This window comes from Acipenser ruthenus, chromosome 6 (genome assembly GCF_902713425.1).
Source record: "Acipenser ruthenus chromosome 6, fAciRut3.2 maternal haplotype, whole genome shotgun sequence".
NCBI classification, from domain to species: domain Eukaryota; kingdom Metazoa; phylum Chordata; class Actinopteri; order Acipenseriformes; family Acipenseridae; genus Acipenser; species Acipenser ruthenus.
The window spans coordinates 20,788,668-20,802,026 of NC_081194.1; the positions used below are offsets into that span (position 1 = coordinate 20,788,668).

Here is a 13,359-nt window from a genome sequence, read left to right on the forward strand (position 1 = left end):
AAAAAGTTAATATTTTTTTAATCAAATGATTATGCCCTTTGCAATCATTTTTATAACATTGTGCCATGGAAGCATTTTAATTATTCGATTATTATGATGGCTTTGTTTAAAGTTATTTTAAAGTACTAAATTGTAACAGTATTTTACATAGTATGTGTACGGGGCCCTGATGAGTCCTATACATGTTTAAAACAAATAGAATAAGTTTGTGGGGAAGAGAAAGAAAATTATTACCATACACTTAATATATTACTTGACTGTGTGTGAATTTGGCGTTTAAAATAGGACTTGTGGCAATGTTTGGGAGTTTTATGTACACTAACAAGTACAGTATGTAGAGGAGAGTAGTGTTTGCTTCGAGTAGTAGAGTGTGTGTGTGTGTGTGTGTATGTAGATATGGTTTAAATGTTTAAATGCTGACATTGCAAAGAGTTTAAACGTTCATAAAAATTTACCAAAAGAACATCTCTATAATAGGCCCAAATAACAAGAATGTTTTTTTTTCTGTTTCATTGCTATCAAGCACTGACACTGTACTAAACACTTCAGAACAGGCTGCAGAAATGCTGCCTGGCCAATGGTAGTTGACACAGAGGTGATTCTGGCCAATGGGAGTGTACAGGAGGCGGAGACAGCCTGCCTTGTTGTGGGAGGAGGGGGGGGATGGACACTTTTGAAAAGGGAACTTGGAGAGTATACTGTTTCAATCCACTGTATGCCACACCGACTAGAGCTAGTAATGGTCACTACTCAGCGCTCGATACCAATGGTGGGAAAAATTTACAAAATTCTACAAATGGTTTGGAAAACATACCATTACAGCCCAAAATCTAAGAGAGAGTTAAAAGCACTAGGTGCTGAGTTTGCTGAGAGCAAAGCACATCAGCCAAGAAATGGAAAAACATGCATTTGTTGGTTTTAGCCACGAATGTGTGATCTTTTTTCAGTTTTGTCCGAGCTCAGCCTGACACTGCAAAAAAACTGTTTAATTTTGCCACAGGCTTTTGCCGCACTCAGGAATTGTATCTCTACGATAGAGCATGGAAGTAAAACCCCTTGGTAATGGCTACTTTTTTTCACCCTTTATGAACCACAAAAGCAGATATACACAGAACAGACACCTAGTGTAGCACAAAAAAGTCAAAGGAAAAATCCACAAAGTCTCAGACTCACCAGGGTATAAAATTAAAAGGTGCAGCAGACACATTTAAAGATGATCTACAGATCCCAATACACCAAACTATAACCCTGCAGGAAATGGACAGAAAATCTGGAGATCTTATACATGACTCAGAACAGGATGCAGAGGGTCCCTCAAAAGCAATACACTGCTTTTGTCTTTTGTCATGATGCTTGGCCTGAATCTTTTGACAACCTGTCTGATTTTGGAGAAGAGCAAATAAACGTTCTGCTAAATTGGTATAAATATCTACTGGTGAGACATGGATGCAATTTGGATGTAGTTCCTCCTGAGTGAAAAATGCTCAAATCTCTTGTAAAAGGTCAATTCATGGACAAATCATACCCCGGGCTCTCGGAAATCATTCTAACCAAGGAGCCCTTCTGTTCCAGCAATAAAAATGTCCTGCACTTAGTTGAGTTCTTCCCATCTCTTCTGCCCAATGCGAATGTGGCTTTAGTGCACAAAACCAAATAAAAAAGAAAGTGCAAAATTGTTTAAATGTTTCCACCCTGGAAGTTCTGATCAGTATTAGCTCAGAGGGACTGGAGCGTGAACATTCTGATCAAGACCCAAGTGTGAAACGTTAGCTAAATTCAGGAAAAAGAAGGCAACGGCCCTACTACAGTTGCTGGCCCTGTGACATGGACATCCTTTCAGTGGATTACTGTGAGTCAGCGGATGAGGATTTCTAAGAAGGATGCTTCCTTTTTCTATTTGTAAATAGTTTTGGTAAGTACATTGGCAAATGTAATATTACTGGCATCCAGATTTAAGTCCTGGCACCTAAAAAATGTGGTTGGTAGCCAAAGGCTCCCTAGAGAAAAACTTAGTATAGAGCACTGAATACGAGGGCTTTAATCTCGGATAATGGAAATCAAATGTTATCTTTCGAACTATGCTTAATTACTGTTCCAGATCAATCCACCTGAAAATACATAAATACAGTATTTGTGTACTTTACCTTTTTTCTGCTTGATGAAAGAAATTCTTAGTTCTTGTACATGCCCTCTAAATGTTTACACAAATTATTCTTCCCCACTGGCCTATCTATCTATTTCAATGCAGTCTGATTACTTTTCAGCAACTTTAACACAGTATAACAACACAGGCACGGTGCTCTCTTCTCTAACTATTAACACATAGACTACAAGACATGTTTAATTACTAAAACATTTATTTATTTATTTAGTTCGCTAACACATTTTAGGACCCAACGGTAACTTAAAGACTGAAACTTACAAATACACAAACATGCACGCAAATCCTAATTAAAAAATAAGTCAGATGTACTTTTATTCTTTACATGTTTTACAAACAGTTCACAAATCAAGTTCACCCACGAAGCATCCACTGCTAGAATTACGAGCGAACCGCATTACTCATCAAATGAGTAAAACGTTTTATTCGCAACAAAAACTAGTGCTGCATAAAAAAAAAAAAGAAAAACTTTAAAGGTCTTTGGGTTTTTTACGTATACATTTTCTAATAGCAACAGAATCCTCCATAAGAGGGCTTTATAAGGCTCTTCTCGTCATGTTAAACGCCCTCACCTTCGGCTCGGGACATTTAACTACACGATGCAGGCCTTACCAGATGATAAAGCCTTCCTTCTTCGGGTTCTACTGCTTAATGAGATTCAAAATCAAAAGCACTCCAAAGAGTTTGTAGCAGGAACGTTACATTTTAAACTACATTCTCATTTTGGATTGTTATTGAGAAAATACTGTTGGTACAAATATTAACAATTCTCACAATTTATTTTTTCATGTAAAGCACATGCAAAGAGAGCAGCTGATTTGTCCCATCATAGTGCAATCAGTTCACATTTACAAACTTTCAGCTTTCCCGTAAGTTACTCATTTCCTACTGTATGACCTTTATTCCAGGGGAAAAATAAGCTGCTGTCTGTAATTTATACCTAAATTTGTGAAGTTTAACAAATTAGGCCTAGTTATTTCATTAAACATGATTCTGATGAATATCAAACCCAAGGAACAAAAAACTATAAATTTACAAAATACTTTGGGTTAGAAGATGTTTCTTCAGAAAAATACATTAAAAAAGAGAGGTAAGTAACAAATGCATGTATTTTCTTCTAAATTTTAATCCCTTTTATTGCACTAAGAATATTTTGGTTCTTGACTTATGTTAAGAAAATTATGTAGATAAAATGTTACAAAACCAATTAAATATAAACTTCTGCAACCTGGTACCTTGCAGCTTGACCACTGGATTGAGTGTGAACTACAAGTGAAGGGATTAGGCACCAGGGAGCAGCAGCAAATCTCCATCTCTATCAATAACTGCAAATATCTGCATATTCCAAATTGAAGTCATTAAAAATAAGAACCAAATATTCTTCAACACAAAAAAGCGATAAACCTTAGATAGCAATCCTTTAAGTGGATAAACTATTCAATTATGATACAATTCCTTACAAACTGAAGTGTATTTGTGAACGTTGCACATACAGAACTACAATCCTATCATTAAAACTTCAAAGGTTTCTCGTCAATGAAGGACTGTTTTACACTTCTTTTGGTTAAAAACTGTAAAAATGCTGGTACTGTACCTTGTTTAAAAAATAAAATAAACTTTTAAGACAAAATAACAGACCACTGAAGAAATGTTAGTATAAAAATCAAAGACAAAAGAAATATAATTTAGGTAACAAAATTAAAGTAAAAATCATTAGGATAACCGTCATACTTATTATCTGGTAAAAGCCGCCTTTTGTTGAACTTTTATAATATCATCTGGAGAAGGTGTCTGAAAGTCAAATGGTGTGATTTTAAACAGAGGTCCCTGTTTTTTTCTTTTTACCACTTGCATCTGCTTGCTATACAAGAATGCTTTATGAATACCAAGCACCTTATTCCTGAAATCCTGAGGGGGACATTGAACTGACAGAGTCAAGGCAAATACAGAGGGATTAGCACTTAGGTTTTTCGACCAAGAGAGAGTCATGGTTCGCCTTTTAGACACTTGCACTGTTTTGCCCTTGCACAAGGATTGGTTGTTACCAGGATGGCTTATAATTTGATCTTTTGACGATAAGATTTTTGTCATGTCTACTTCAGGTGGTTTCTGGATAAGCATACTCAAATCTACATTCAAGTCTAATCCCACAGAGGGCTGCGTCTCTGGGACATCGTGCTTATTATTCATTAACCAAGTCTTTGGGGCTCTCTTAACACTGTCTGCAATCAAGCTTGACAAAGACACATTTTCTTGCTCATTGGCTTTGGTAGTTACAGGAGTCAGTAATGAATACAAAGATTCTGTTAGTGGAAGAGAACCAGTTTTGGCCTCATGTTCTGAAGCTAACTCTGACAATGACAGAGATTCAAAAGACAAAGGTACTCTGTCTTCTCCTGCCACTGTCTTGCCCTTGATGTCAAGCAGGGTATCATAAGGACTCTGACTATTTTTTTTATACTGGATGAGCTCTGCCAGGGATGGACATTCAATATGCTGTATTTTACAGCTGTTATTTCCACTATTAATATCTAAGGGCTTGCTCTGAAAAACTGAGTGGAGACTGCCAAATGCCTCAGGCTTCTGGTTTTGCTTTGGATCTTGCATGCTTGTCAGAGTGCCCAGAGAGGAAGTCAAGCAGTTGGTATTGGGACAGGGGGTATTAAAATCATTCAGGCCACCCAGGGCAGAGGTACACTTGGGGCGCATTTCTGCACTAGTGGCTGAAAGCGACACTTTTTGTGGCAATGACAGATCTGATATTTCTGATTCACTCTTGGGCACTGCAGTAGCACAGCCATCAAAAGCCAGATGAGTGAAATGAACGCCTCTTTGACTGTCACGCTCATGCTCTGAAATCAATTGTATGAGACTGGTTTTCCCCAGTGCGTTACCTTCTGTGATTTGATGTTCTGTTTTTTTAAATGATGCATTACTCAGACCTGACAGTGAGCAATTAAACAAATTGTTTTGGCAAGTGTTTGATCCTCCCTCATCAGAACAGTGTATGTTAAGGTTTTTAGAGGAAAGTGTATCGCTTAAAACAACCACTGGTAACTCATGTTGTGCTATAAGGCTGCTAAGATCCAAGGAAGTTGATGTTTCTGTATTAATCAATGTCCTTGTTGCTTTAAATGACCCATAGTGCTTAGATATTCCTAATTTTGATGAACAAAATAGGTCTCCTTACCTTACGATAGCCAACAATATTCAGATTTGATGACGAAAAAGGACAAGAATTCCATGAAGAAGATTGTGATGGCCACAAATGATTTAGAAAAACATGTTGGGAAAAAAAAATAGAAAAAAGGCATTTTATTACTAAATGTTACTTGAAATAGTTAATTAAATTAATGAATGTGCCACCTCGCCAAAAAAAGTAATGGGGTCTATTTTAATGAACTAAAATAGTCCCCAGGGCAGATATTAATACCATCACCAGAAACTTGTAGTTCTGCTCTATATTGTATAGAGCATATTGTATAAAGTTGGATAAATAAAGTAAAAAGGTTGACAATGTTTACATCTTTAAATTAGACACCACTGTCTGTTTGATGGTCTTGACTAGAATGTCCAAGTTGTGTACTATCCTAAATGTGGAAGCCCTAGTACCACCAATGTTCTTAAAATGGTTGTAACAAAAAAATAAATAAAAACCCATGAATCCAGTCGTGCACTTCAGTTTGCTATATACAATCAATTGTGGTTAAAACGTTTACTGTCTTGTTCAGTCGTCTTAAAATAACGTTTTACGTTTTTTTTGGTGGGAGGGGGGAGGTCCTAGTACTTCAGTTTTGCACCAGGGCCCGGTAAATCCTAGCGGCGGCACTATGCATGTATTATATTGTTGTGTATTATGAAAGCATATATTAAATATCATTACAAAGTATAAATCTTTATGCTAAGGGTACGCAGACAGTTGTCTGGAAGGGGGTACGCGACAATCAAAAGTTTGGGAACCGCTGCTATAAATCACTCACAAAATTCGATCTTTTGATTTGTATAATGCATATTACTTAAACAAAAGTTGCTGTACTAAAATCCACTACCAAATCGTTATACGTAGCAAATCTATATGGCACAGCTGCCATGTATGTAGTGCTTCAGTTAAATATGTACTGAATACCTAATGTACAAGAGTGTAAGATAAGTGCTATGGTAGAATGTTTGAAACATACAAAATATACGCTAACACTAATACTTTTAATTTCGAAAAACAGAGCACCGTCCGCCCCTCCCCCCTCCAGCTTGTCCAGAGGCAGAACTTCACTTTCTTCTTTCGCCATCTCGACGGCAAAACGTTGTTTAGTGTAAGCTCTATTGAAAGAAATGTCTCGAAACCCCTCTGCTGTTTGGGATTTTTTTGTTAAAAAAAAAAATAATTGAACGCAAACTGTGCAAGCGACTGTTGATGTATCATGGAGGCACAACCAATCTCTGGGATCACTTGACAAGCGTAAGTTCATATTATTATTTTATTTTTAGTAGTAGTAAAATGTGACTATGACTGATAACCTGCTTGGAACAATGACTGTTAAATAAAGCTTTGTTTTGCCCAAGTCTGCTGCAGTATTTTTATTTTATTTTATTTTATTTTTTTTTAATTTGGAATCGGCAATTGTATTTTACCCCATTTTCTCCCCAGTTTGAAATGCCCACTTCGTAAGTGCGGCTCACCGCTACAACCCCCGTGCTGACTCGGGAGAGACGAAGACGAACGAAACTTGTACCGTCAGCCGTCCTCTTCTTTTCATTCTGCAGTCCCGCCATGCAGCTACCGCAGAACTACAGCGTAGGAGGACCACGCAACTCTGAGATGCTTGTAGGCAGGCCTGCAGGCGCCAGGGCAGTCTACAAGGGTCGCTGGTGCACAGTGAGCCGAGGACACCATGGCTGACCTAAGCCCTTCCCATTCCAGGCGGCGCTAGGCCAATTGTGCGCCGCCTCCTGGGAACTCCCGTCCACCACCGGCAGTGGAATAACCTGGACTCTAACCGGCGACCTCCAGAATATAGGGCACATCCGGCACTCCACTGGATGCACCACTTGAGAGCCCCCGCTGCAGAACTTTTAATTGGCTGTAATGCAAGCTTACTGTATTGCAAGAAGCATCAATTACCTGTACTTAAACGTGTATTTTTATTTAATTGATAAAAACATGATTTCTGTTCGATACAAATTATTTTTAAACTATATGTGAATGTTTTATTCCATTTATATGGATTACCTGTAAAATAATAGGATTTTCAATCAACAATTGAAAATCAACCAGTAAATCATGCAAATTAGTACCATCGAAGGTTCGAACCTTCCTTCAGTAATGTGTTCCGAACCTTCAAAGGTCAAAATGCACCCTTCGTTGTAGCCCTAGAAATGCATTAACTTGCATCCAGATTAGCGCCTCTGTATTTTAGTGCTGTTTTGGTCCTACTGATCCTAGGATGTATAGTGAGTTCCCATAGTGCTCACGCATCAATGCCATTTCCATGAAGCAGCGCAAAAACAGGCGCTGTCCTTGCAGATATAAGTTGAGGTTGAAAGCAGTGGATAATGCACCACCATACATGAAAAAGAAAGATGTTGCTGCAGATTTTTACATTCCTGCGAACACTTCCCGACTATTGCATGTGGATATAAAAGGCAAATTCCATTCAAGTTTGATACGTAATAAGAGCAAAAGCAAATATTGCAAGGTCTCTCTAAAGGAAAATAAAATGGTACATATAAACATACCTTTGGCAGCTTTCCCTGTAGAGACCTCATTGTGGTTTCTTGCACTTGGTGTCTTCTTGCCTTCCTCAGATAACATGAGGTCCAGGGCCTTTTGTAAATCAAACCGGCACTTAAGAACCGCTTCCACCAGAACAGGATCTGGGACAGAGTCACCGAGGACCTCTCGCATCTGATCAAGGCATGAAAACAACTGAGCTGATGGGGGGACAAAAATAAAAATATTATTAATCTGATTTGATCAATTTTAAGCTGCTACTGTAAACAGTTAAGCACTAAACCACTGCATCATAGAAATAAAATGAAGTGTCAACACAGTAAAAGCAATTTGTGTTTTGGGGTGAGAGCAATGTGTTATGATACAAGTAAATAGAAACAGGAAATCCCAGCTTAGTCCCTGACTTCCTTGCTGCCAAAGTATGAAGCAGGACTCGAGAGGTAAGATATTGTTTCAAATTCTAAATAATTTCTTAAAGACCTGCAAAAAACAGTTAATCTTTCCAGTCTAATGTACATTTACCGTGTGTTATGTAACAAACCATGACAATTGTTTGTGGAGAAAATGTTTGTGTCTTCATCCATAATTTAGTGTGTGCAACAAATTTGTATGTCGGGGTGCGAGTTAACGAAATCAAGACACAGTCAACCTCAGTTAACTCGACTGGTGGATAACTCAACACCTTCGCTTAATTCATAGAAACGTTTTTTTTTCTTTTAATTTGTTTTCGTTCGAACACACCGACACTCCACCATTGCTCTCTCAGCTCCAATCTTCCTGGTGACATCACACAATGCCTTCCATCATAGACGGCATGATAGACAGGAACAGCCAACCTCCATACAGCACCCGTAGAGACCTCTAGCGAGCCTCCTGAGCAAACTCACTGTTCAGCTTTTATACAGCAATTTGTTTTCTTCTCTTAAACGTACAGTATCGATTTACTGTGTATGCCACAGTCTTGGTCCTGTTAAAAACTGTTAAAAAGACTAGTGGAAAACTCGACAGTCACCTCACGTAACTGACCGCTGACTGGAAACCGATCGTTCATTCATTCATTTGCAAATACCAAGTGCAGCTGGTTACAGTGTTAGTTCACAATGAGCGAGAAGCGAAAAATTACTTCTCGTTCAATTGGCTTCAAAGCTCAGGTAAATCGGGATAACAAGCTTGTCAGCAGAACTTTTAAAGCACATGTTTATACATGCAAAACAAGCGACAATGTTTGATTTCTGTGTGAAACTTAAGTTGTTTATTATTATTTTTGTTCACCGAATGAATTCTGTATAATGTACATTTGTTAACTTTTGCTATTTAAACCATCAAATTAGACAGTACAAGCCAATACCTAAAAGTATAGTCCAGTTTATGCACAGTTTGTGGCTGGATTGTTTTCATAAAAATAACGCTGTTTTTATTTTATTAATTCTTACTTCAATTGAACTATACGAGTTGTACTGAGTTTATACAGTACTGTATACTGTAATTGATTCATTCGCTGCAGTTCTTTCAACCATTTTCATAAGGACATTTAAGTAGAAATAAAATTGGAAATACTGCAATACTGTAAACGTGTGAGTTCTGTTACTTATATGCATGTTAATGCCATGGCTCATGTGCACCTGTGGTTAACTCAACACCTTGGATAAGTCAACACTAAATGGCATCCCCATGGGATGTCGAGTTAACCGAGGTTGACTGTATTTCTTAGTAGCAAAGGTATGTTTTCAATATACTATTGTTATTCTTTATAACCATCTAAATCCAAACATTTTTGTTTCTGAAGTTTGATCCTTTTGGGGTTAGCAAGGGTACTGCAATGTTTGCAATGAAGAAACCATTTAATTAAGACAATATAACTGACACATGCTCTTGTTTAAGCAAATGCAACTGTTTTTAAATGAGTGTATATGCAATGATTTACTGTGTGGATGTGTAACATGTTTGTAGTGTTGCACTGGTAGTACTTCATGATTTTACTTTGTACTGTTGTCCAATTGGTCAGGTCTTCCTTAAACATTTCAGTGTGATTCTGTCCTGCTTGTTTGCACTAGATATCCCTTTTGTCTTGTCGGTGCACTTTCTGATATATAATCTTTATAGAGTGAACCACTGCATTATGCATTAATATTGGCCTTCTACAATAACGGCTTAGATGCCTGGTGCAGTAGCCATGGACAAACTGATATCACATAACACAATTTAATTTATGTAAAGTTGAGTTTTACTTTGTGTGTATTTGTTTACATTTAAAAACATGAAAATCTGAATTTCTTACAGTACCTTGATCTACTTCACTAAGTTTTTCATGGTTCGTGCTGGGGGAAGAAGGGGGTACAGCCTGCTCCTCAACCTCAAACTTCTCTTCTTCAAGGGGCTCTGTGAAGACTGAGGGCTTATCGCGCTTGGAATAGATGAACTCGGCAGCTGGAAAAAAATACAAATAGGAAGCTTTACCATAAGCAACAGAAAACCTATCAGGTGAAGATACTGCACACTAAAATAAATATCTAGGCATTTCAACCTGCACCCTCCCCAAGAATGCTACTGCATATTATTGTGTACTGAGCAACCTATTATTTGTTTATTTAGCAGACGCCTTTATCCAAGGCGACTTACAGAGACTAGGGTGTGTGAACTATGCATCAGCTGCAGAGTCACTTACAACTACGTCTCACCTGAAAGACGGAGCACAAGGAGGTTAAGTGACTTGCTCAGGGTCACACAATGAGTCAGTGGCTGAGGTGGGATTTGAACCAGGGACCTCCTGGTTACAAGCCCTTTTCTTTAACCACTGGACCACACAGCCTCCTCCTAGATTGCAGTTATCTTTTAGAAAAATACAAATCCATCCAATCAATTAAAAGGATAATCATGCCACAAATAGCAGTTTGTGAGACAGGCCTGATGCTTCTTCCATACTTTTGTTAGACTAAGAACATAAGAACATAAGAAAGTTTACAAACGAGAGGAGGCCATTCAGCCCATCTTGCTCGTTTGGTTGTTAGTAGCTTATTGATTCCAGAACTAAAATGAATGGAATTTAACAACTGCATTATAGACAGAGAAAAGCCTCAGCAAAGGCAATTATTACAGGTTGAAATGTTGCACAAAAGTAGACGATATCAGATCTCACAGTCAAGTTCTATGCTGAGCAGCTTTGTAGCAGTCTCAAGCAATGGTGCTCAGGAACCACCCTATTTTTCACAATATACTGCTTATATATTGTACAGTACTGATCATATTGGTGGTGCTACTTTCAACATACTGTCATTTTAAGGGCTAGTTGTGGCAAAAGCAATTTTTTTGGCTATGTTCATTTACGATTAGGTGCCACCACTTTTGGACAAAATCTCAATTAGTAGACCTTTACTTACCTTTTGATACTAAAAAAAAAGTGTAGCCACTCCCTGCTTCCTCAGTGCAACAAATTGCATATTTTCAGGTTTCAACCTATTGACTACACTCAGTTATCTGTCACCCACTGTTACAAGTTTAGGTGATGGTTAAAGGAGCGATATCTGAATTTATGTACTGGACACTCATATATTATTATTATTTATTTCTTAGCAGACGCCCTTATCCAGGGCGACTTACAATCGTAAGCAAATGTGTGTAGACTGTCTAGTCCAAAACTAGGTTCAAGTGTTCACAATCTTATCACACTTAAATGAATGCTGCCTTTAAAAAAAAAATCTTAACTACAGAATTAGTAATATTATTGTTAAACACTTTTATTTGTATAACATTGCAATCAATTGTATATTAGTTGCTGTATATGTAAAGTGCTTTGAGAAGTTTCTACATGCTACTGGGGCTACATGTTAAGGGCTCCAATAGCATGTTGAATTATCACTGGTACTGTACCATAAATTGTGGTAGAGATTTGTTTTGTATTTTGCTTATTCAAATCCAACAACAAAGACATTTTTGCATACATGTAGTCCAAAAATAGGTTTCAAACTTTTGGAAACCCTTATTGGAGGCGTTGGTCTAAACTTACTTGTACTGGGTAAAACATTTTGTTTTCACGTCCTCGATTTTATGAGTCAAAGCTGTGCCTTAAAAATGTCACAACCCCCACCCGCCTCTCCTCAGTACAAAAGTACACAAACCTGTAGCCGGTGAAATGCAGTAGTCATCATCAACAGACTGCCCATATATATCGTCGTCGTCCAAATCTGTATTAAAACAAATAGTTAGGAGTGTACTTTGTATCTAATAATATTACTTTTATTACGGGGATTAATTGAGGTTTTGGTAAACAAAAAATCGCTTTACATAATTGTTTACGGAAAAACAAAAACGTAAACACTAAACCCGTTCACAGTAGTGTATTGATCAAAATAAAATAAAACAATGCGTTTTCAAAGCTCCAGTTAGTTGTACGGATCTTCATTTTCAAACTGACTAAATGTATAACACACACACACACGCCACGGAAACACATAAGAGGCGACGTGATGAATTAATACAGTCAGCAATGAAGTTTCAGCCGGGACAGCTGTTGTAGTTTCTACGTGTGGACCATGTGTATGTTTGTTTTCTTAACAAATAGATCATATTTCACATTAATTTACAGTGTTCACTGATGAAGTAGACACACTAACACTGCAATATATGTAGTTCTTCTTAACAAAAACGTAAGCTTGAATGATATTAAAACTCTATAACACACAGGCCTACAGCAATGCAGTGAGGGCATCCATAGTCGTACTTCAATACACGACAGCAGTTTCAGAATTCGGTCATGGCATCACTTTACATCCGCGTTACATTTCAGTGTCTCTACCTTCATCGTAGTTATAACCCCGGACATTTCTGTGTCGAGACATCTTTCTGTCTTGGACCTTTTTCGGTGATATATAATTAAATCACACTGTTGGCTACATGAACTGTTATACAGAACTGGACGCCTCACTCTCCTATCGCCATGTTTGTTGTCATTACTGCGCAGCCGCAAAGTCCAAGCAGGCGCACTTGTCAAGCTATGGTAGCGTCAGATTGGGCAGGGTTGTGTACTGTAATAAAAGTATGCAATATGTGGTAACATTTGCTATGTAACAAGGCGCTAGTGTAGCTATCTGCAGAATCTCGAATTCAAAAAATCAGTTACATTTTCCCTTAGTGAATGCCTGAAACACACAGCTTCCCAATCAGATCTATATTCCCAATGGAAAACACCTCACATTTTCTTGGAAGGTTGAATTGCTTGCATTGGTACCAAGATAAGATTTTAAGCCAATTGTTATTGCTTCAATGCAAAGAAATAACTTAGGAGTGCGTGGGAGCACTTATTGTTTTTAGTTTTGAAACAATAGCAGTTTGCATTTCCTTAGTAAATCTAGCCGTTTGTGTTATAGGTGTTTATATGTTTTTGTGATTTCCATATATAGTACAGTAGTTAAAATCAATCAAGAAAATAAATAATGTTGGATATACTTTTTATATATATATATATATATATATA

At 37.6% G+C, this 13,359-nt stretch overlaps 1 protein-coding gene across 1 annotated transcript in view; it reads right to left on the reverse strand.

Annotated features, from left to right (window-relative positions):
* The window catches only part of hbs1l (HBS1-like translational GTPase), a 52,325-nt gene extending 39,452 nt beyond the window's left edge, over window positions 1-12,873 (reverse strand). Inside the window, exons 1-4 of the mRNA XM_034018197.3 lie at window positions 12,682-12,873; window positions 12,005-12,070; window positions 10,173-10,316; window positions 7,895-8,089 (exon numbers count right to left, since the gene is read on the reverse strand). Coding sequence (XP_033874088.3) covers window positions 7,895-8,089; window positions 10,173-10,316; window positions 12,005-12,070; window positions 12,682-12,724 — 448 coding nt within the window. The 5' untranslated portion in view covers window positions 12,725-12,873. The remainder of the gene's footprint in view (window positions 1-7,894; window positions 8,090-10,172; window positions 10,317-12,004; window positions 12,071-12,681) is intronic.
* Window positions 12,874-13,359: the final 486 nt, after the last annotated feature.